Below are 23897 nucleotides of genomic sequence, written 5' to 3'. Positions count from 1 at the left end.
TTGGCTTTGCTAGAACTTCACCTAAAAATATGTTATTCTTTTTTTTTGAGACAGAGTTTTGCTCTTGTCACCCAGGCTGGACTACAATGGTGCGATCTCAGCTCACTGCAACCTCCGCCTCCTAGGTTCAAGCAATTCTCCTGCCTCAGCCTCCTGAGTAGCTGGGATTACAGGCACCAGCCACCACCACACCCAGCTAATTTTTGTACTTTTTGTAGATGGGGTTTCGTCATGTTGCCCAGGCTGGTCTTGAACTCCTGAGCTCAAGCAGTTCATCTGCCTGGGCCTCCCAAAGTGCTGGGATTACAGGCGTGAACCACTGCGCCCAGCCAAAAATATGTTATTCTAATCAAAGCCCTGATAAAACAACCAGTGTCTCCAATTATCCTGTTTCAAAAGAAAAGACTCTTACGAAATGTATGTGAATAACTATATTATCATAAAATCACAAATAATTTGCAAATTTAGTCAAACTCAGAAAGGTAAATTTGCTCACAAAACCCAATTGCTCTAAACTATAAATAACTCAAAAGAAAAAGATTTCCTTGACTCTTCTTTAACTAGAGCAGTAGACTGCCAAACTAGATGTCATTTGTTCCTCTTGAAACTGTCATTCACGACCAAGCAGCTCGTTAGATGAGAGCTATTTCTCAGGCTCCGTAGACTCCAGCAGCTCCTCATAGAGTTAGAGTCCCGGGGAAAAAGAGGTTCCCTACTTAAAAGCATCTCCTCCTTGTTGCCCCAGGCAACAAGATCCTATGTAAACTATTTTTATTTTATTATGGAACTCTTTTTTGGCACCATATTCCTGTTAGCATAGGGATAGCTTCAGTTAACATTCCATAGCAAGCGGAAATTCTCTGGTCCAAAGTCCCAGTAGTCGTCATTGGGAAGGCCCACAGGTCCATAAGCCCCAGTAAATGCTCCACAGAGGGCTATGAAGTGGAGGATTTGTCCCGAGCAACATTCCAGCTTCTACCCTACATTCTGTGGGCTCAGGCAGTCTTACTAGTTCCCATTTAACATTTACAATTGATAGCACTGGCTAATGCCATCACACCAGCTGCAGCAGGGAGGCCTGGCTGGGGCTGCACACTGCGTGGAGCTGGTTGGAGCCACATCCCTTCTGAGTTGGGACGGGAGCTCCCTGGGTGTTCCTGCAGCCTCCCAAACTGTGGCTGTGGATCTTTGCCTCCCTGTGCTTTTGCCTGGGAGTGGCCAGGAACAGGCAGGATCTGCCCTCCTAGGTGCAGCTGCAGCAGCTGGACCTGTGACTGTAGACCTGGGCCTCCCACTTCCTGGAGCAGGCAGGAGCTGGGAACAAGCAAGAGCCCTGGGCCCTTCCTAGTTGGTGGGGCGGGAGCTCCCAGGTGCAGCTGTGGCCACTCTCCCAGGTGCAGGACCCAGGTGTCTCTGTAGCCTGCACCTTCAGGAGCCCCAGAAAGGATCTCCCCTCCCCACTCCCCAGCTCTGCAGGCTCAGGGGTGTCTACTCCCACTGCCTGGCCTCTCTCTGCTCCTAGCACCTGCTCCAACCTCTGAGCAGGGGTTGGGGCCATGAATGGCAGTGGGAGGCAGATTGATTCCTGGGCAAAAGGGCCAGGCCCCCAGTAAGGCCCCACCTCTAGGCCAGGGAGGGCCTGAAGGCTGGAGGCCAGGCTGCCAGTCCTACAGACCAGAGTGGGGGCTCATGATGCCTCTTTGGGGCTGCCCTTGGCCACCCATGGACCAATCAGGATGCACTTCCTCCCCTCTGAGGTCCATAAAAGCCCTGGGCTCAGCCAGAGCAGGGCAGAGGATAGCCAGAGGAGGAAGAGGAGTACCCTCTCTGTTGAGAGCTGCAGAGAGACAACCTGACAGCAGAGAGGAGCCACCCTCTCCAGAGCCTCCTCTCTGCTGAGAGCTGCAGACATCAGGACGACCAGCTGCAGAGCGGAGCTGCCTTCTCCAGGGCCTCCTCGCTGTGAGAACTAAAGACTCCACAAATGACCTGCCTACAGAGAGGAGCTATCCACTGTGGGTCTCCTCCGAGCTGTTGTAACACTCAATAACGCTCATGTTAGTGTTGTTCACCCTTCACTTGTCTGTGTACCTCATTCTTCCCAGATGCAGGAAAAGATCTTGAGCAAAGGCACTGCAACCACAGAGGTTTCCAGCCAGAAAATGAAACCCCCAAAGATCCTGTAACACAATTAACATTTCTCAAAGGGCAGACTGACATGCCTTCAGTTTGATAGTTCTAGATAGGGAAAACATTCCTCAGTCAGATACAATATCTATTTTCATATGACATTTAGGTAAGAGTCACAACTACATTTCATAAAACTTATTTAAACATCTCAAATTTCATAGTCCTATCAATCTGTACATGTTTATGTTCCCATCCCAGGAACTTTTCTTCTCTACCCACAGACCATTTTACCTTTTCTAGTAAAAAGGGATTTGGGTTCCCAACAGGGAGCTGAGCCAAGGGACTCAGGCCTTCTGTCAATCTTTATCTTAACATGCCTCAATATAAGCTTTCTCATTATAACCTTTGCCTTTTGATTTCTCTTAAAATTTCTCCAATCTGGGGCAAATACAGAAAACTTGTGTGGGCCCTTTAATGCTGGGGGAACAGCAGGGGTTCCCTTTGGTCCACCCAATTTTTTTTTTTTGAGACGGAGTCTCACTCTGTTGCCCAGGCTGGAGTGCAGTGGTGCGATCTCGGCTTACTGCAAGCTCTGCCTCGCGGATTCACGCCATTCTCCTGCCTCAGCCTCCCAAGTAGCTGGGACTACAGGCGCCTGCCACCATGCCTGGCTAATTTTTTGTATTTTTAGTAGAGATGGGGTTTCACTGTGTTAGCCAGAACGGTCTCGCTCTCCTGACCTCGTGATCCGCCTGCCTCGGCCTCCCAAAGTGCTGGGATTACAGGCGTGAGCCACCGCGCCCAGCCTGGTCCACCCAATTTTTGATGGTGTTGTAAAGACCTTTGTTTAACCCCATCAGTTTTCATTTTATTTTATTTCCTTTCTTAAAAACCATCTAAAGATTCCCACCACCCTTCTGGGGCGAGTCCTTTAACTCCCTTTTGCCTTTGCCATTTTGCTTTTTTGGTAATTGCCCTAATGTTTAATTAAGCATCAGTAAGACTCATGGGGGACAGAAAATTTGATGAGGCTTCTCAAACAGTAATATCACCCAAGGTGCCCATGTAAAATGGGCCCTTTTACAAACCCTCAATATTTACCATGACCTGGATAACAGACATATTCAGGGGGAGAATATCCCAGTCATCATAAATCCAGTCCCACATGATTTACATATAAAGCATATCAGCTGCTTCATCTGGGGTGCTCCACTCAGCATTTTATAGGGAGAGTTGAGCAGTTCCCTTCTCAGGGCAAACAGACCTTATAGCGGCAATTATCCAGTCCACTAGGCTGCTCATTCTCTTGGGAATAACCTCTTGTGCAACTGGATCACATATATCCCTCAGGGATTGTTTAATAGTGAGCTGTGGGTCCTACATCAACCCAATCATGCTCTTTCATTCTGTAGCATTTGAAGATACTGTCCATATCTGTCTTTAAAACTAAAGATGCTGTCCATTGGATACTGTCCAATAAAGTAGTTATTTTTACAATCTATTATAATAAAGGTTTCTCAAGAAGCTGATGATACCAATCTAAAAATGGAACAATTCCTTTACATCATACCCTCTAGTTTTAATAGTTACTTGATTTTGCCCTTCCCCCACACTGACTGTCTTCTTAGTAACCACAGGTCTCAGAAGTCACTTTTTTGCCTTGGCTTAATTTTTCCTTTTGTGGGTAGCTCTGAGGCTAGTGACTGAGCTGAGACAGATCCACATTGGAGCATGGCCCAGTGTTAAGGCCCAATCCAGCATTCTTTTACTTTCATTTTAGCTATTACAGAAAACAATAACCAAGGGATGAATATTTTGCTTTTTATTATTTTAAATTTCCCTTATGCATTCAGTGAGCTAACTGCCTGGGAGTATGAGTATGATCTGTCTCCGAATCCCACTGGTAGCTTTTACCTTCAGGAACAGAATGTAGCCCAGCTGCAGCTCCTTAAGAAGGGTGACGATATGGCCACCCAGGAGGCAAAGATTTCTCATTCCGTGCCTTTTTTTTCTGTATCCATTTAGTTTCATCTATATAATTTTTTCTTTATTTTAAAGGAAATGCTAAAGAGTTTAAGGTTTAAGGTTTAAGAGTCACTATTTAAAGTGACTTTTAAATAGTCTCTAAACTAGAAAAAAATACATTTTCTTTAGCAAAAACCACATCCTTGTGTTTGTATAAACCACCAGAAACACCATTTACTCTCCTACTTTTTTAATTCTTAGTAACCCAAATTCCAAGTGAAAAAAACTGAGGTTACTTAATTTAACATTACATGACTTTAAGATTTAAGACAGAATTTTGAGATTAAATTTACCAAATTAATCTTACCAAATATTACTGAAGTGATGTGAACCAAAAGGCATCAGAGCTAGCTTTTATGAGTCTGATAAGCACTTACTTTTCTTTAAGTCAATTAATAAGAACTCTTTCACATAGTTTGGTAGTGAACTATCACTTCCACATGACACATAGAAACATACAGATATTACAGACATACAGACAAAGGAAGATCCAAAAGATTTTTTCATTTTCCTGTTTTCAAATATTCTCTCCTTTACCTTAGATTATTAATTTTTAAAAAGCCAACAAAAGGTAAAGTAGCCAACAAAAGGAGAAGGAGAGAGTTACCATCCCAGGCCTTCTCAAAAGAGCTGAAGCAGCAGGGTACAGTAGAAGTTGTACTTCTGAGCTATCAATCCGAAGAATATTTCAAAGAGAAACAGATTATAGAATTTAAAAATTAAGGACTTCTTGCATTAAGAGTAATTCAATATTTTCAAAAAATCTTGTTCTAACCAATTCTTTAGTTTTGTATTATGTATTTTAATGAGTCCAATTTCTGTAAAGACTATAATTTATTTTTAATTACATCCAATTTAATTATGTAACTTTAAAAAATTCCTTTTTTTACTAACAGTATTACTACTTACATAGACAATTCCCAACATGCTTGAACTTTATGGTTTGTCTTAAATATCCCTCTTTCTTGAACAACCATTTTATTTTAGAACAAAAATTCACCATATAAGATTCTTTTTCATAAAAAATTTATTTTATCTTCTTACCAAAAAAAATCATCTTTATATCTATAACTTTCTTTACAACTCTCTTATTTCTTGGTTCCTTTTACCTTGTTTTATTTTATTTATTTATTTGTTTTTGAAATGGAGTTTTGCTCTGCTGCCCAGGCTGGAGTGCAGTGGTGCAATCTCAGCTCACTACAACTTCTGCTTCCCAGGTTCAAGCGATTCTCCTGCCTCAGCCTCCCAAGTAGCTGGGACTACAGGTGCGCACCACCATGCCCAGCTAATTTTTGTACAGATGGGGTTTTACTATGTTGCCCAGGCTAGTCTTGAACTCCTAGTCTCAAGTGATCTGCCTGCTGTGGCCTCCCAGAGGGCTGGAAATACAGGCATAAGCCACCATGCCCAGCCTACGTGGTTTTATATGTAACCTTTAAATAACCTTTGAAGTAGACAAAAAATATTCACCATTTAATAAGAACACATTTTTTAATGTTTTTCTATAATTTTTAAATTGGAAATCCTAGGCATTTAATTAATATTTATTATTTAATATAACCTTAGATTCTAAATTATATGACGTTTGTTTACAAGCATTTGTTCCGTTACATTTACCTGGTTATTTAATAGTTTATCTAGATTGCTTATGAAAACTGTGATAGTCATCATCTAAAGTTATCTCCGTTAACCATCTTTGTAGTCTATGAATTGCAGGCATTTACCTAAGTAATAAGGTTAAGTATACAGGCATTTTACCAGTAACTTGAGATTTAGCTGTTTTCATTAAACCAACAATATTAAATGTCTTATTTATCAAAAATTACGCAAGCAACAATTATTCTATTTTAGGCCTGATTTAGAGTTTTATAACCCTTACGGCAAATTTTGACACCTTATAGTATTCTGCAGGGCTAAGTATGAAACCACTTGATCAATAAATGCAAACAAAAATGTTGCCAGTTCCTCCATTTGTAACATTACTTTACCAATAATTTTAAAGCCAACTTATTGATTACAGATTTTACTTAAGTCATGTGAACTTGAGAAGCATTTGGGCTTACTATTTAATTTATGAGTACTCTTTACCTTTAAACCAATTTGGTATCTTGTGGCCAAAAATACACAACACACTCACCATACAAAAAAAATCCTATAGCTTTTACTTCAGAACTCTAGCCATGAGATATTAATACAAACTTACTGGTTTGTAAAACAACAACAACAATAAACCAGTTGGATCCAAACAGTGATTTTTATCTCAGAAGAAAAGTAACAGCAGATTTAAAGCAAGCAGAAAAGAAAATAGAGAAAGAGAGAATTATTCATGTTAACTTTGGAATGCCCTTGGCCAAGAGGAGAGGTCCATCTAGATGGTTGGGGGACCTTAGAATTTTATTTTTGGTTTACACAAGCTGATCTTCCCAGGTGCAGAACAAAGATAGAACGAGAGCAATTAGGCTGGGCACAGTGGCTCACGCCTGCAATCCTAACACTTTGAGAGACTGAGGCAGGTGGATCACCTGAGGTCGGGAGTTCGAGACCAGCCTGACCAACATGGAGAAACCCCATCTCCACTAAAAATACAAAATTAGCTGGGTGTGGTGGTGCATGCCTGTAATCCCAGCTACTCGAGAGGCTGAGGCAGGAGAATCACTTGAACCTGGAGGCAGAGGTTGTGGTGAGCCAAGGTTGCACCATTGCACTCCAGCCTGGGCAACAAGAGCGAAACTCCATCTCAAAAAAAAAAACGAAAATGAGAGCAATTGTTCCTCCACCTCCCCAGAGAGGATTGCATAATTGATTCTTCCTTTACTCCATTTTTTCTGAAAACTTTCACCTTATCTTGTGTAAAATGTAGATTTACTAGCACTAAATGAAGTCTCACAAGAACGTGACCATTTTCCTTATCACCCACCCACCCCAATTCCCACGCGCTCTCCCCCTTTAAGGAAATGAGTAAACATGAGACCTCCTGAAAACCTCCTCAGGGTCAGTAGTGACATCTGCATCTATGACCCACGTTTTTCCCAAAGGTGCCCTCCACGTCTGGCTTAGTAAACCAGACTGATTGAGATTCTTGCATTTTGGTTAACGAACACAAGAGAGGAGAGGAAAGAAACGTTAAGACAAGTATTCCATATCTCAAATGTATTTCCCTTTGTGAAAGGAAAATCTCAGGACCCCAAACTCACTTGGGAACTGAGTCAGGTGAAAACTTCCTGCAAGATGAAAGAAAAATGAGAGAGGAGAGAGACTGCCTTCCTTTTGTTCCCAAACCGATGGCTGTAATTCACATGCTTACTTTATTTCATGCAAAATATAGATCCATTGAGCTGGAGAAGAATGCATGATTGACTTTCCTGCAATTCCTTTCTTTCCACATGTAAAGTAGATTCACACTGACCGGTGCCTCACAGGAATGTAACCACTGCCTCACTGCCTACCCTCTCTCCTTTTTCTTTCCTTTTTTCTTCCCCTCCTGCTTGCACATTCCCCTTTAAATATTAAAGTTCCCAAAACCCTCTTTGGAAAAAGCACAGGACACAGATCCTACTGTAACTTGTGTCTCTTTTTCCCTGGCTTGTCTTCAACCTCAGCAAAATAAACCCCTAAACCTACTGAGATATGCCTCTGTCACATTTTAGTTTGTAATTTACAGCTTACACATAAAAGCCAATCTTGGCCAGGCACGGTGGCTCAGACTATAATCCCAGTACTTTGGGAGGCCAAGGTGGGCAGATCATTTGAGGACAGGAGTTTGTGACCAGCCTGACCAACATAGCAAAACCTCATCTCTACAAAAAATACAAAAATGAGGCTGGGTGCGGTGGCTCACACCTGTAATTCTAGCACTTTAGGAGGCTGAGGTGGGCAGATCACTTGAGGTCAGGAGTTCGTGACCAGCCTGGCCAACATGGCAAAACCCCGTTTCTACTAAAAATACAAAAAAAAATTAGGCGTTGTGGTGGGTGTCTGTAAGCCCTGCTACTCAGGTGGCTGAGGCAGGAGAATTGCTTGAACCTGAGAGGTGGAGGTTGCAGTGAGCTGATATCATGCCACTGAACTCCAACCTGGGCAACAAGAGCGAAACTCCATCTCGGAAAAAAAAAAAAAAAAAAAACTGGCCAGGCATGGTGGCACACACCTCTAGTCCCAGCTACCCAGGAGTTTGAGGTGGGAGACTCACTTGAACCCGGGAGGTGGACGCTGCAGTGAGCTGAGATCATGCCACTGCACTCCAGCCTGGGCAACAGAGCAAGACTCCATCTCAAAAACAAACAAACAAAAAAAGCCAATCTTCAGCAAGGTGGAGCGGAGGTCCTGTTGATACTTAGCTGTTTATGTAATCTGCATTTGCTCCAGTATGTGGATGTTACTTAGAGAAGATTCCACTTACTGTCCTCACAGAGAGTAGAATCTCAAATCCTGTGTTAAGGAGCATCTGAGTGGACATCTACTAATACTCTGTGCTTTGATTTCATGGTCTTTCTGTAGACAGAAAATACAGATACACAACGTGGTGTCTGCTTTGCAGACACTATTTTAACTCACATACTATTATGAATCAGCTTACAGTTTTATATCTTTCTACTTGCTTCAGACACAAAGGCCAATAACTCAGCTCTTTGCCTTACAGAAATTAAGAGCATAATCAATAAGCCTTTCTCATTTCCTGCACTCTGGTGTCAGACACGTCACTATGACCTTCTTCACTTCCACTCATCAGCACTTGACATGAGCGAAAAGGAAGGCAGGAAAGGTGATGTCTGTGACAGCTATCATTTATTTAGTGACTGCTCCAAGCAAGGCACCAAACTCAGTGCTGGCCATTGGTAATTCATTTAATTCTCATGCCATAAGTGTATGAGGAGACTGCAGGCCAGAAAGGCTAATTAGCTTGCCCAAGGTCACTCAGAGAAGCAGGTGGACGGGCTGAGGCTAAAGCCCACCTTCCTAACCAGGAGGTCACACTATGTCAGCTGAGGAAACGGTGACACTAGAAGAGCTGCCTACTCTTTGTTGAATGTCAGGTTGAATGTGAGGAATAAAACTGCCAGCCCCGGCTGGGCACGGTGGCTCATGCCTGTAATGCCAGCACTGTGGGAGGCTGAGGCAGGTGGATCACAAGGTCAGGAGTTTGAAACCAGCTTGACCAATATGGTGAAACCCCATCTCTACTAAAAATACAAAAATTAGCCGGGCATGGTGGCGGGTGCCTGCAGTCCCAGCTACTCAGGAGGCTGAGGCAGGAGAATCGCTTGAACCCTGGAGGCGGAGCTTGCAGTGACCTGGGATGGCGCCACTGCGCTCCAGCCTGGGCAAGAGAGCAAGACTCCGTCTCAAAACAAACAAACAAACAAAATACCCTGCCAGCCACAGGATCTGGAAATGTCACACACGACGTGGATGCCCCAGGCCTAGCTCTTAAGATCCGCATCCTGAGCTTCCACTGGCAGTCACAAGCTCCCATCAGAGGACTTCTAAATTATACCTTAAATCTGCCCATTCTTCCCCACTCCAGCAGACAGAACCATCTAAAATGTGAACCTCACGTCAACCTCACTTCTGTGGCACTCCCTCATTGCCAAATAGAGCAACCTAGAGTTTCCCAAAGGCGCCACATCCACAGAGCTTTGCGACGCTGTCTTCTTTTTCACTGTGCTCCATCATATTTGCTGAATAAATGGATTTATGACTAGAAAAGGACCTAAAACAATTATTTTCTGAATAGCTCATTTCCCAATCAGTTACATTCTATCTTATAATATTTCTTTCATCATTTTTATTTATTCACTATGTGACATACGGAGTTCATTTGATACCCTAGGAAGTGACAGAATGCTAGAAATAGAAAACTAAATAAAATACTATCTGGGGCCGGGCGTGGTGGCTCACGCCTGTAATCCCAGTGCTTTGGAAGGCTGAGGCAGGCGAATCACCTGAGGTCAGGAGTTTGAGACTAGCCTGACCAACACGGTGAAACCTCATCTCTACCAAAACCACAAAAATTATCTGGGCATGGTAGCACACACCCTGTAATCCCAGCTACTCAGGAGGCTGAGTGAGGGGGGGAGAATTGCTTGAACCCGAGAGGTGGAGGTTGCAGTGAGCTGAGATCGCACCACTGCACTCCAGCCTGGGTGACAGTGCAAGACTCTGTCTAAAAATACATATATATATATTTGCAGACCTACAATCTACGGTACACGGCATGTGTTTTGTGACTGGGAGTTGGGGGATAGTTGGAGATGAGGCTGAAAAGTAGGCACGATCCCATTTGTAAAGGGCCTTGAATGTTGTGATACAAAGATTAAAATTTAAAGTGTAAGTCACTGAAATGGGAAAGCACGCTGTAATTGCATGTTGCAGGATGGGCTGGTGGAGACGGAGTGGAACTCAGGGACAGTCAGGAAGCTTGTGGCCTCCGTGGGCATTGCTCTCTGCTCCAGCCAGTGGGCTGGCCGTGGTTCCCGATGAAGCACGGAGCTCTCTCTGGCCACACAGCCCCAGCACAGGCTCTTGTCGTCCTGGAGCAGGCTTCCCTGCAGTTCACAACAGGCCGAGGCCCACTAGTCTCTGGAGAGTCAGCCCAGCACCACTCCACTGAAAACCTCCCCCACTGGGGCCCATATCTGATTCGTGTGTAAATATTCTCCCAGATCCTCTTTTGTATAATGTTAAACATTAATTTCCATCTCCCTAACTAGACTATAAACTAGTTTATAATTGCATGATTTATAATTTATGATAGAAACAATCAAAACCATTTTTTTAGACGGAGTCTTGCTCTGTCACCCAGGGTGAAGTGCAGTGGCATGATCTCAGCTCACTGCAACCTCCGCCTCCTGGGTTCAAGCAATTCTCCTGCCTCAGCCTCCCGAGTAGCTGGGATTACAGGTGCCCACCACCATGCCCGGCTAAGTTGTGTATTTTTCCTAGAGACAGGGTTTCTGCCATGTTGGCCAGGCTGGTCTTGAACTCCCGACTTCGACGGATCCACCTGCCTTGGCCTCCCAAAGTGCTGGGATTATAGGCATGAGCACCAAGCCCAGCCAAAACCATTTTTTCTTAATTTCTGATTTTTTTTGTAGACAATGTCTCACTTTGTTGCCCAGGCTGGTCTCGATCCTCCCACTTCAGCCTCCCAAAGTGCTGGGACTGCGCCTGGCCAAAAACCATTTTTTCACAGTAGCAAGCAACTTTGTCACAAAAGTCAACCACCTCTGGGTGAAGTGGCTCACACCTGTAACCCCAGCACTTTGGGAAGCTGAGGCAGGAGGATTGCTTGAGCCCAAGAGTTTGAGACCAGCCTGGACAACACAGTAAGACCAATATCCACTAAATTTTTTTTTTTTTTTCAATTAGCCGGGTGTGGTGAGATGTGCCTGTAGTTCAGCTGCTCAGGATGAGGCAAGAGGATCAACCCAAGAGGCTGGGGCTGCCGCGAGCCAAGATGGAGGTTGAGGCTGCACTCCAGCCTGGGTGACACAGCGAGACCTCATCTCTGTTTTTTTTTTGAGACGAGTCTCATTCTGTCCCCCAGGCTGGAGTGCAGTATCGCTATCTTGGCTCACTGCAAGCTCCACCTCCTGGGTTCACGCCAGTCTCCTGCCTCAGCCTCCCGAGTAGCTGGGACTACAGGCGCCCGCCACCACGCCCTGCTAATTTTTTTGTATTTTTAGTAGAGACGGGGTTTCACCGTGTCAGCCAGGATGGTCTCGATCTCCTGACCTCGTGATCCACCCACCTCGGCCTCCCAAAGTGCTGGGATTACAGGCGTGAACCACCGTGCCCGGCCAGAGACCCCATCTCTTTAAAAAAAAAAAAAAAGCAATCACCTTCCTTTCCCATCCTCTTTAGGTTTTGCAGTCAGGTGTTATGGAGTTATATTAGCATAATGTCTGTATGCCCAGTAGTACACAAAGCCTACCTACAATGTTAACACAAGCAAGATAATTATACAAAGTGGCAGGATCTCGAATTGGCCTAACAGTGGCAGTGGAGTCCAGTTGCCTGAGTCCATAACCCCAATGGCTTCTCAGTAGCTGTGTGAATTAGGGCAATTTGTTTTACTACATTGTACTTCCATTTCCTCTTCTATAAAAATGGGAGCCACCCTGTAGAGCAACTGCGAAGATTAAATAAATAATTATGTAAGGAATCCAGCATGGTGCCTAGTACAAACCAAGCACTCAGTAAATGTTACTGACACGGTTGGGATGTGTGTCCCTGCCCAAATCCATGTTGAATTGCAATCCCCAGGGCTGGAGGTGGGGCCTGGTGGGTGGTGACTGGCTCACAGGGCAGTTTCTCCTGAATCATTTAGCACCATTCCCTTGGTACTGTGTCACGACAGTGCATTCTCCTGAGACCTGGTTGTTTAAAAGTGTGGCGCTCCTTCCCCCTCTCTCTAGGTCCTGCTCCTCCTGCCAATAAGATGCCTGCTCCCACTCTCCCTTCTGCCATGACTGGAAGCTCCCTGAGGCCTCCCCAGAAGCAGAAGCCGCCATGCTTCCTGTACAGCCTGAGGAACTGTGAGCCAATTAAACCTCTTTTCTTTACACATTACCGAATCTCAGGTATTTCTTTATAGCCATGTGAGAATGGACTAATACAGTTATTAATAATGTTATTATTATGGGGATTGTACATTATTACCTGAATTATAAGCATTTAGGAAAGATGAAAATGTATGGAATGATAAAATTATAACCCTGTTTTATAAATTTATAAATTTTCCACTATTACAGAAAAACCATAATTGAAGTACTTTTTGGAATTTCAGAGGGCCAGTCAATGCTCCTCTCTTCTCTCTACCAATTACGACGTTGTGCAGGCAGAAGTCTCCCCTGTGGTCCATGCTCTTGATAGTCCTCTGTCCTTGAGGGTGGGCAGAACCTGTGAATGTGATGGGCTGTCACTCCTGTGATTAGTCTACTAATCAGTTGGCTTTGAATTAGTCAAAAGGGAGATGATCCTGGTGGGCCTGACCTTAAAAAACCAAAGCCAACATGTCAGAGAGAACACATGGGCTGTCCCGGAAGAAGACGAAGCAAACGCCATGTTGCGAGAGGCCTGTGGAGGGGCCACATGGAAGGCCAAGAACCCGCATGAAGTGGGACCTCAGTCCTACAGCCCTGTAGGGAACTGAACTCTGCCAATGCACTGAATGAGCTTAGGAGAGGATCCTGAGCTCCACATGAGAACAAGCTCAGCCAACACCTTGGCTTCACCTTGCAAGGCCCAAGTGGAGGACCCACGCGTTTGGCATTTGCTAAGCCATGCAAAATATCATTTCCACTAGTGATAAAAACTAAAATGGAGCTTGTGACTTGACATATGGCCTTAGTTGGGGACTCTAATATGTACCATCAAATTCAAACTTCCCCCAAGAATATGGGGAATCCCCCTCATACGCACAGGGCAGCCGCGGGGGCTCCTGAGGACCAGCATCTCCAAAAAGAGACAAGCCCAAAGAAGCGGAGCTGTATTCAGTAGAAAAGGTGATCATAGTGACGAGCACAAGGTACAGAGATGACTGCTCAGGGGGAGGAAGACTCCACAAAAGCCATCCCAGAGGTGGACACACACACATTGGACTTGGAAATGTGAACAGGAGTTCACCAACAGGATTAGAAGAAGAATGGTCCAGGCACAGAGATGGCATGTTAGTTCGTTTTGTGTCACTGTAAAGACATAGCTGAGGCTGGGTAATTTATAAAGCAAAGAGGTTTAATTGGCTCAGGGTTTTGCAGGCTGTACAAGCATAGTGCCAGCATCTGCTCAGCTTCTGGTGAGACCTCGGGTAGCTTTTACCCATGGCAGAAGGTAGAGTGGGATCAGGCATGTCACATAGTGAGGGGGGAGCAAGAGAGAGAAGGGAGAGGTCCTAGACTCTTTCAAACAACTTGATTTCATGTGAATTAACTGAGTTAATTCATGTGAATTAACTCACTCATCACCAAGGGGATGGTGCAAAAGCATTCATGAGGGATCTGCCCCCATGATCCCGTTACCTCCCGCCAGACCCCACCTCCAACATTGGGAATCACAGTTCAACATGAGATTTGGACAAACATCCAAACCATATCCCATGATTTGAGAATAACTGGCAGCATGACACCACATAGGAAAGTGGCCGGAATAGCGGCCAGACAAGGCCGGTCCCATTTTGAAAAGCTCTGTCACACTAAGGAGCTTTAACTTCATACCTTCAGAAAAGGAAATATTTTATAAGCAGGGAAGAGATTCAATCAAATATGCATTTTTAATTGGCCATTTGATGGAAATATGGGCTTTAAAAATAATTGTTTGAAATAATTTCAAACTGAGAGAACATATGCAAGTATAAAAAGCTCCCTTGTCTCTGGCTGGGTCACACCTGTAACCCCGGAACTTTGGGAGGTCAAGGTGGGAGGACTCTGCCTGAACCCAGGAGTACAAGACCAGCCTGGGCAACATAGCAAAACCTCTTTTTTTGTTGTTTGAGATGGTGTTTTGCTCTTATTGCCCAGGCTGGAGTGCAATGGCGTGATCTTTGTTCACTGCAACCTCTGCCTCCCTGGTTCAAGTGGTTCTCCCGCCTCAGCCTCCTAAGTAGCTGGGATGACAGGAGCACACCACCACACCCAGATAATTTTGTATTTTTGGTAGAAATGAGGTTTCAATATGTTGGCCAGGCTGGTCTTGAACTCCTGACCTCAGGTGATCCACCCACCTCGGCCTCACAAAGTGCGGGGATTACAGGCATGAGCCACCATGCCCGGCCACGAGACCCCATCTCAAAAAAAAAAAAGTAAACAAACAAACAAACAAAAACAAAACTCTCTTATCTCCACCACCCAGATTCCCACTGCTAGCCTCACACATTGCTCCACTTTTCTCTATCATCTATCTACACACAGACATTCATTATCATTAGTCTTTTTCTGAATCATTTGAGAAAGAGCTTCAAATATGATTATTTATCACTTCCTATCTTAGCCCATTTTGTGCTGCTATAGGGTCCAGCCCTACGGGGCCTAGCGGGTGTTCTCCGCATGTGCAGAGACGAGATTGTAAGAAATAGACATAAGACAAAGAGATAAAGAGAAAACAGCTGGGCCCAGGGGACCACTACTACCAAGACGCGGAGACCGGTAGTGGCCCTGAATGGCCAGACACGCTGATATTTATTGCATACAAGACAAGGGGGCAGGGTAAGAAGGGTGAGTCGTCCAAGTGATTAATAAGGTCAAGCAAGTCACGTGATCATGGCACAGGGGGCCCTTCCCTTTTAGGTAGCCGAAGCAGAGAGGGAAGGCAGCAAACGTCAGCACTTTCTTCTATGCACTTATAAGAAAGATCAAAGACTTTAAGACTTTCACTATTTCTTCTACCGCTATCTACTACAAACTTCAAAGAGGAACCAGGAGTAGGAAAGGAACATGAAAGTGGACGAGGAGCGTGAACACTGAAACACAGCACCACAGGGAGGGGGTTAGGCCTCTGGATGACTGCAGGCCAGGCCTGGATAATATCCAGCCTCCCACAAGAAGCTGGTGGAGCAGAGTGTTCCCTGACTCCTCCAAGGAAAGGGAGACTCCCTTTCACGTTCTGCTAAGTAACGGGTGCCTTCCCAGGCACTGGCGTTGCCACTTGACCAAAGACCCCTCAAGCGACCCTTAAGCAGGTGTGACAAGAGGGCTCACCTCTTGCCTTCTAGGTCACTTCTCACAATGTCCCTTCAGTACCTGCCCCTATACCCGCCAGTTATTCCTTGGTAATATGAGTAATACAACAAAGAGTAATAGTAAAAGCTAATGATTAATAATGTTTATACTAATGATTGATAATGCCCATGCTCATCTCTATATCTAATTTGTATTATAACTATTCTTATTCTATTTTCTTTATTATACTGAAACATTTTGTGCCTTCAGTCTCTTGCCTCGGCACCTGGGTAGTCCTTCACCCACATGCTGCTATAACAAAGTACCTGAGATACGGTAATTTATAAAGAACAGAAATTTATTTCTTACAATTCTGGAGACTGAGAAATCCAAGATCAAGATACCAAGAGGTGCCGGGCGCAGTGGCTCACGCCCGCAATCCCAGCACTTTGGGAGGCCGAGGCGGGCAGATCATGAGGTCAGGAGATAGAGACCATCCTGGCTAACACAGTGAAACCCCGTCTCTACTAAAAATATAAAAAATTAGCTGGGCATGGTGGTGGGCGCCTGTAGTCCCAGCTACTGGGGAGACTGAGGCAGGAGAATGGCATGAACCCGGGAGGCGGAGCTTGCAGTGAGCTGAGATCACGCCACTGCACTCCAGCCTGAGCGACGGAGCGAGACTCCGTCTCAAAAAAAAAAAAAAAGATACCAAGAGGTTTGATGTCTGGTGTGGGCTCCTCTGCTTCCAAGACAGCACCCTGTTGGTGAGGGGAGGAGTGTTGAGTGCTCACCTGGCCAGAAGCCTCGTCTGCAAGGTCACTACCTCCATCCACAGGGAGGAGCCTCATGGCCTAGTCACCTCATGGTCTCACCTCCTTATACCATCACACTGACCACTAAGTTTCTTTTTTTTTTTTTGAGATAGGGTCTCACTCTGTGGCTCAGGCTGGAGTGCAGTGACGTGACCAGAGCTCGCTGCGGCCTTGATCTCCTGGGCTTAAATGATCCTCCCACCTCAGCCTCCTGAATAGCTGGGACTACAGGCACATGCCACCATGCCAAGATAATTTTTAAATTTTTTGTATAGATGGGGTCCCATTGTTGCCCAGGCTGGTCTTGAATTCCTGGGCTCAAGCGATCCTCCTGCCTCAGCCTCCCAAAGTGCTGGGATTACCGGTGAGCTACCACACCTGGCCTTGGCCATTCAGTTTCAACATCTGAATTTTGGAAGGGACACATTCAAACCACGGCACCCCCAAATACTCTAAAAACAAGGATCACCTCCACTACACAACCTTCCCAGTGGAGAAATCAATATCAATACATTGTCCAACCCATAGACCCCATCCAAGCTTCACCAACTGTGCCCACACTTCTTTTCCCATGTCTGGGGCCTCCCAGGAACATGCATTGCATGGAGTTGTTATGTCTCTTCAGTCTCATATGATCTGGAACAATTCTTAGTCTTATCCTGTCTCTTATGACAATTTATTTATTTGAGAAGGGGTTTCCCTCTGTCACTCAGGCTAGAGTGCAGTGGTGCAATCATAGCTCACTGCAGCCTTGAATTCCTGGGCTCAAGCAATACTCTTGCCTCAGCCTCCTTAGTAGCTGGGACTACAGGCTCGTGCCACCATGCCAGGGCAATTTTAAGATTTTTTTTTGTAAAGATGGAGTCTTACTACATTGCCCAGGCTGGTCTCGAACTCCCAGCCTCAAGTGATCCTTCTGCCTCAGTCTCCCAAAGTGTGAGCCACCGTTCCTGGCTCATGACAGTAATAAAGAAAACAGAATGGCCTTCCTTCTGGGTCTGATATTCCCTAGGCTAGACTGAGGCTGTGGTTTCTGGCAGAAAAGTGTCAGGCGTGCTGCTGTGCTCTTCTCAGCACAATGCACGGGGACTCAGTTTCAACTTTTCTCCACTGGTGACAGGTGCCTCATTACCTGGCCACGCTGGTGTCTGCTGGTGTTTCCCACCAGAAAGTCTCAATTTTCCTCTTTGTAATGGAAAACTATGCTGAAGAAAGATGTCCATTCTCATTCCTCATCAAATCTCCACCTACCACCCTGAGCCTCCATTGATAGCTCACTCCTGCAACAACCCCACTACAGTGATTGGTAAATGGTTATTTCCATTCTCACTCCTGCAACAACCCCACTACAGTGATTGGTAAATGGTTATTTCCATTCTCATAATTCCTTCTCCATTTATGAGTTCACATTCTACTGTAAAGAAGAACCTCCCCTTCTCCACTATTATTTTCCCTGCATTCATCACTGGTTTGTTGATCTACATCAGTGTGGACTCAACTCATGCGTTTCTATTTTGCTCACTCAGTGGTAATCTGCCAATATCATTCTTTGTTTTGTCGCTCAAATTGTCCTAGATTTCACCAGCAAGAACTCCCTCCAACTACTTTCCATGTCCTTTGATCTCCTGTCAAATCTTTGAGCACTTGTTCACTTCCTTGAACAACAAAATTATTCCAGGATCATCTTGTACTTCCACTCCAGCCCTGAAATTAACCATTTCTCCAAAGAGCCCTGATTCCTTTTGTTGGAAAACCTTATTTAGAAGATAAGATCTGGGGGCTAGCTGTGATCACTGGTACTGGGGTACCACTGCATCTAGATACTCAGCAGACAGAACTAGAAACTATTTCTGTGTTTATATGCACATATACCTACACATGTGTGCACACACATACAGCTATCTTTATATCTGTATATACATATTTTTAAAAAATGAGTTCATACTACCACTTCCAGTTCCAATCCAATCCCTCAGTGTTCTTTTTAGCCTTCCCTCTTCCACGTTTTTACCTTCTCCAACAGCAAGAAACCTGGCTTTCACTGTCCCCAGTATATTTAATTTGCTGGTATAACCTCCAAACTGAAGAGATGCAGAGCACGTGCTCCCACCCTCCATAACGAGACATATTTAGAGGTGTTGGGGAGGACCCAGAAGCAGGAAGAGTTGAACCTAAGCGCAAGATAGCACTTTCCTCTGAAACCAGGAAGGCTGGAACTTCGCAGCTGTGCACCGGAGCACTCGGAATGACACTCCAGAGAAAGCAGCACTTTTCCTTGTCTACAAGAAGGAAAGGATGGAGGGGTCATGAAAGGTCACAGGAGATTGAGGGGTATAATATTAGCAAAAATCTAAGAGCCGAGCTGGACCTGCAGTCAGACCGGACACCTGTTAAGACTGAGCTGTGGCAGGGCCTTAGGATCTGCTTTCCGCAGGCAATTAACCACAGGGAGGGGCTGGAAACCCGGGGCTCACACAGAGGGAAGCTGAGGACACTTGGGCTGACTGGTATGCAACATGCGAACTTCTCTTCAATCTAGTTTACATCCTTGGGTCAACCACTGGATGGCACATGGCACAGGATTTTTTTTTTTTTTTTTTCTCGAGACGTAGTCTCGCTCTGTCGCCCAGGCTGGAGTTCAGTGGCGCGATTTCGACTCACTGCAACCTCCGCCTCCCGGGTTCAAGTAATTCTCCTGCCTCAGCCTCCCGAGTAGCTGGGACTCCAGGTGCGCGTCGCCATGCGCGGCTAACTTTTTGTTATTTTTAGTAGAGACGGGGTTTCACCATGTTGGCCAGGATGGTCTTGCTCTCCTGACCTCGTGATCTGCCCTCCTCGGCCTCCCAAAGTGCTGGGATTACAGAATTTTTTACGTGGCTTATGTTTATGCAAGTCTTTGTAGGATGTGATCCTACAATCTTCCAGTAGAGGAAAGCTGCAAAAGAAAGGCTCAGGCTCCTTTCTGTGTCAACAAGGCAATTACTTGCTTTTGTGTTGAGGCTTAGTTTTGAATGAAAGGTGATGTTAGGAGCATTAACCGGTTGCATATTTACAATCTACATAATATAATTTGTTGCTGCAGCAAACCAGGGACTGTGAAGAGTAAGAAAAGGGAAACCACTTCCATTCCTTGCTTGGGGTTTACTGCCCTTGCCTGGAGTTGAGCGTTTAGACTCTGCAATGTTTTACCTATGTGATATAATCTCCACATACATATGCACATAAAATTATGCAGACGCAAGAACGAGGGGAGAGAGATTCCTATGTAAAGGTGACCCTGCTTCTTCTGGGCATTTGTTTATTCATTCAGTACCCGCCAGTGCCCTACTCTGTTACAAATTCAGTAAAAATTTCCTTGGAATTCACTGAATATGCTCAAAAACAGTCAAGTAGGATGTTCTTTGCTACTGTTTGGCTCGGAGTTTCCTTGAAAGAAACTACAGAACAAATATAATTAACTCGATTGAATTCACTGGAAAATAAAGTGATCAATAGTTGTGTTTTTGAGTTAACTGAAAAGTGACCTCAGGAATCACAGGCAAGGCCCAAAATTAGTCGTTTGAAACAGCTATTCATAGTTGGCCACAATATTAACACCCTCGGCGAAGCTGCGTGGTGCCCGGGGTGGAGTTCCCGAGTGTCAACAGCGTCCCTTGGGCGCTTGCGGTGGTCTTTGCCCGGCACTACCAGACCCCTCAGGGAGGACTTTTGGGATTAAAGGCATCTTAAAAGCCAACTGAACTGTGTGAGAGTTGTCAGGGTCACAACGGAGTCGTTCGTGTTTAAAACCCTGACAAGCAGGGTGGGAAGGGCCCCAGAGGCAGCGTTCTCACGCCGGAATGCCCGATAACAAGACCATCCCGAGAGACTCCGCAAAAGCCACAACCTTGCACACTGGCTAGGCAACCTCACACCGAAAAATACTGGAGGACTCCCGCCAGCGACGCCCGTCCGACCTCCGGCGGGCGGCGCCCTGTCCCCCGTCCTCGTGGCCGCGAAATTACCGCAAACAGGGACGCCGCCCTCTCATCCCACCGCCACCCCGGCTGCGCTCAGCGGCCGCGCACCCCCACGTTTGCCAGCAGCTCCCAGAGGCGGTCAGCCTTTGGGTTTGACGACGGCAACTTCCCGGGCCTCGGCGAGCGCAGCCACGCACCCGGAAGCCGCCTCGGGGCGCGACGCCGAGCCAAAACCGCCCGCGGGCTCCGAGGCCACAGGCGAGTGGGGAGGGTGCCCTGTGGGGCTCCGGGGGACGCAGGCACGCCCAGCCCACGCAACGAGCACTCTCCTTTCCCGTCCCCGACTCCCGCCAGCCGAGACACAACGCTCGCGTGATGACGTCGTGCGCCTGCCCGGCCCACCCCAGTAGTCGCCGACCCGGCCCACGGCCCGCCCCGCGCGATGACCTCAGTATCCACCCCGCCCGCTCCCGGTGACGTGCCAGCCCCAGGCCCACGCCGCTCCCGCCCCGCGTGATGACGCCACCGTCCCGGGCGGAGGCGGGCGTGCGGCGGAGCCGCGTCCCCTCAGAGGGGCGCTGGCGCGGGGCTGAGCCGCCCGGGATCAGCGCGAGCACCCAGCCCGCCTCGGCCGGGAGGGCAGCGCGGCACGGCGGGGCGATGAGCGGCGCCCGGGGCGAGGGCCCGGAGGCGGGCGCCGGCGGGGCTGGGGGCCGCGCGGCGCCGGAGAACCCCGGGGGCGTGCTGAGCGTGGAGCTGCCCGGGCTGCTGGCGCAGCTGGTGCGGAGCTTCGCGCTGCTGCTGCCCGTGTACGCGCTGGGCTACCTGGGACTCAGCTTCAGCTGGGTTCTCCTCGCGCTCGCGCTGCTCGCCTGGTGTCGCCGCAGCCGCGGCCTCAAGGCCCTGCGCCTGTGCCGCGCGCTGGCGCTGCTGGAAGACGAGGAGCGCGCCGTGCGCCTGGGGGTGCGCGCCTGCGACCTGCCCGCCTGGGTGAGTGCAGACTCCTGCCCGTCCCGACCCCTGACCACCAGTCCCGATCTCCCCTCGTCCAGGCAGGCACTCCCCTCCCCGCGACCTGCCGCCTGGGTGAGTGCAGACCCCAGCCCTGCCCCGGCTCCCGCCTTCGTAGTCCCCCACCCACCCCGGTCCAGGCAGGCGCTTGCCTTCCGCCTGGGCGAGTGCAGACCCCAGCCCCGGCCCCCGGGCCGGTTCCTGCGACCTGCCAGCCTAGGTGAGTGCAGACCCCGCCCCGCCCCCCGGCCCCGACTCCCAGCCTGCGGGCGACCTGCCCGCTAGGGCGAGTGCAGACCCCAGCCCCGCCCCGGCCTCCGGCCCACTCCCTGCGAACCTGTCCGCCTGGGGCCGCCGCCCGCTGCTCGCCGCTCCCGCCCTAGACCTGAGTGCTCAGTGCCCTCCCTCCGTCCAAGTCGGGCGTCCCCTTCTCCGCTTCCCCGCCCGCCCAGGCTCCGGGTCCGGGGCGCGTCTGCCCTCGTGAAGCCTCCCCTCGCCGTCCCGCGCGGCTTTCCCGGAGACCCCTCTTCACAAAGCCCGCTTCCCTCCCCCGGCCTGCAGACCCCGAGCGCCAGCGGCAGGTACCGGGCTTGGCGCCCCCTCTTCGGCCGCGGCCCTGCCCGGAGCGCGCGCTTCCTCCTGGTGCCGCCCGCCGGGTCTCCTTAGGGGCCTGAGCGGCCGGTTCTGCTCTCAGAGCGCCCAGCGCGATTCTCGTGCTCATTCCCAACGCCCTGCCGGCCTGGACATGCTCCGGGTGGCTTCAGCTTTTCCTTCTCTCTGTTTTAAAAAAAAACGTAATGACAGCTGGTGGGGGAGAAGTTAACTTTTTCTTCTACGGGGAGAAGACGCACTCGTGTCTTGGTTGTTTCTGACGCATTTCAAGGGCAGTGAGTGTCTCTCGAAAGATGTGGAGATATTAGATAATTGAAAGATTGTTTCAGTTTTTTGCAAGTATAATTGTGAGACTGAGCATTTTTATGTGGGATCGACCTGAATCCAGTGTGAATGTGTGTGTGTGTGTGGCAGGAAGTTTTGGAAGAGTTGCAGCAATAGCAAGAGTCATGGTATTTTTTAAGTCGGCAGTTCCCTACCTCATATATTTATGGACTATAGACACGAAGAGTTGGCTTCAAATCTTTTTCTTGTCATTCCCTAATTCTTTCTTAGCCATGACTTGGCGTCACAGTTTCACACTGCAAGAAAGGATGTTAATGATTCTTCCATTAGGCTTAATATAAACTTTGGGGTGAAGGTGACCAGCAGTGGGTTTCGGAAGGGTCATTTTCTCTTAGAGGAGAAAAGTCCCTGTTTCCGGTCATGAGACACCTGAGAAGTAAGGCATGACACAGATGGCAAACAAGAATTAGAAAGGAGGCGTGCCCAAGACACGAAGAAGGTAGTAGATGCTACTTTCTGACGTCATATTGCAACTGGAGTAAGAATATAACGTAAGGAGCTTGGGAATGTACAGTTGTGCCGATGCGTGGTGAGCATGAGGGAGTCATATTTGGAGAACCAAGGTAACTGGCATGGTGCAGCTTTTAGCTAGCGGCGGGAAAAACCGAGGGGTGTGTAGAAAAGGGAAGTTAAGAGGAACCGAGGTGGGAAAAACTAAGAACAGAAGAGGTGCACTTTAGAAATGGAAAAGGACTTTAAAGTGACGTTTTGTGTCTGTATTACACTAAGATGCATAATACTAAAAAGTGGCTAAAAACAGAGTCCATTAGTATCCATTACCAAAACAGCAATGTTATCAATGCTGAAATTTGCAGGAAGTGATGATGCTGACTTTCGTAGATACTTGGTTATTGGCTAATATCAAATTGGCTTGTTAAAAGTCTTTGTGAAACAGAGACTTTCTTTTTTTTTTTTTTTTTTTTTTTTTTTTGAGACAGAGCCTCTCCCTGTTACCCAGGCTGGAGTGCAATGGCGTGATCTCGGCTCACTACAACCTCCGCCTCCAGGGTTCAAACGATTCTCCTGCCTCAGCCTCCCGAGTAGTTGGGATTACAGGCGTGCGCCATCACGCCCAGCTAATTTTTGTATTTTTAGTAGAAACAGGGTTTCACCATGTTGGCCAGGCTGGTCTCAAACTCCTGACCTTGTGTTCCGCCGGCCTTGGCCTCCCAAAGTGCAGGGATTACAGGCGTGAGCCACCGCGCCCGGCCACACAGACTGTACAGATGAAATTGCTGCCCTATTGAAGAACTGAAATTTTTTTTTTTTTTTTTTGAGACGGAATCTCGCTCTGTTGCCAGGCTGAAGTGCAGTGGCGCCATCTCAACTCACTGCAACCTCCGCCT

At 47.4% G+C, this 23897-nt stretch overlaps 1 protein-coding gene across 2 annotated transcripts in view; it reads left to right on the top strand.

Annotated features, from left to right (window-relative positions):
- Positions 1–21108: 21108 nt before the first annotated feature.
- ESYT2 (extended synaptotagmin 2) overlaps positions 21109–23897 on the top strand; it is a 104475-nt gene continuing 101686 nt past the window's right edge. For both annotated transcript variants that reach the window (XM_031007313.3, XM_031007314.3), the window contains exon 1: positions 21109–21573. In XM_031007313.3, the coding sequence (XP_030863173.2) occupies positions 21244–21573 (330 nt within the window). In that variant the 5' untranslated portion in view covers positions 21109–21243. The remainder of the gene's footprint in view (positions 21574–23897) is intronic.

Source organism: Gorilla gorilla, chromosome 6 (assembly GCF_029281585.2).
Source record: "Gorilla gorilla gorilla isolate KB3781 chromosome 6, NHGRI_mGorGor1-v2.1_pri, whole genome shotgun sequence".
NCBI lineage: Eukaryota > Metazoa > Chordata > Mammalia > Primates > Hominidae > Gorilla > Gorilla gorilla.
This window is presented reverse-complemented; position numbering and strand designations above follow the sequence as displayed.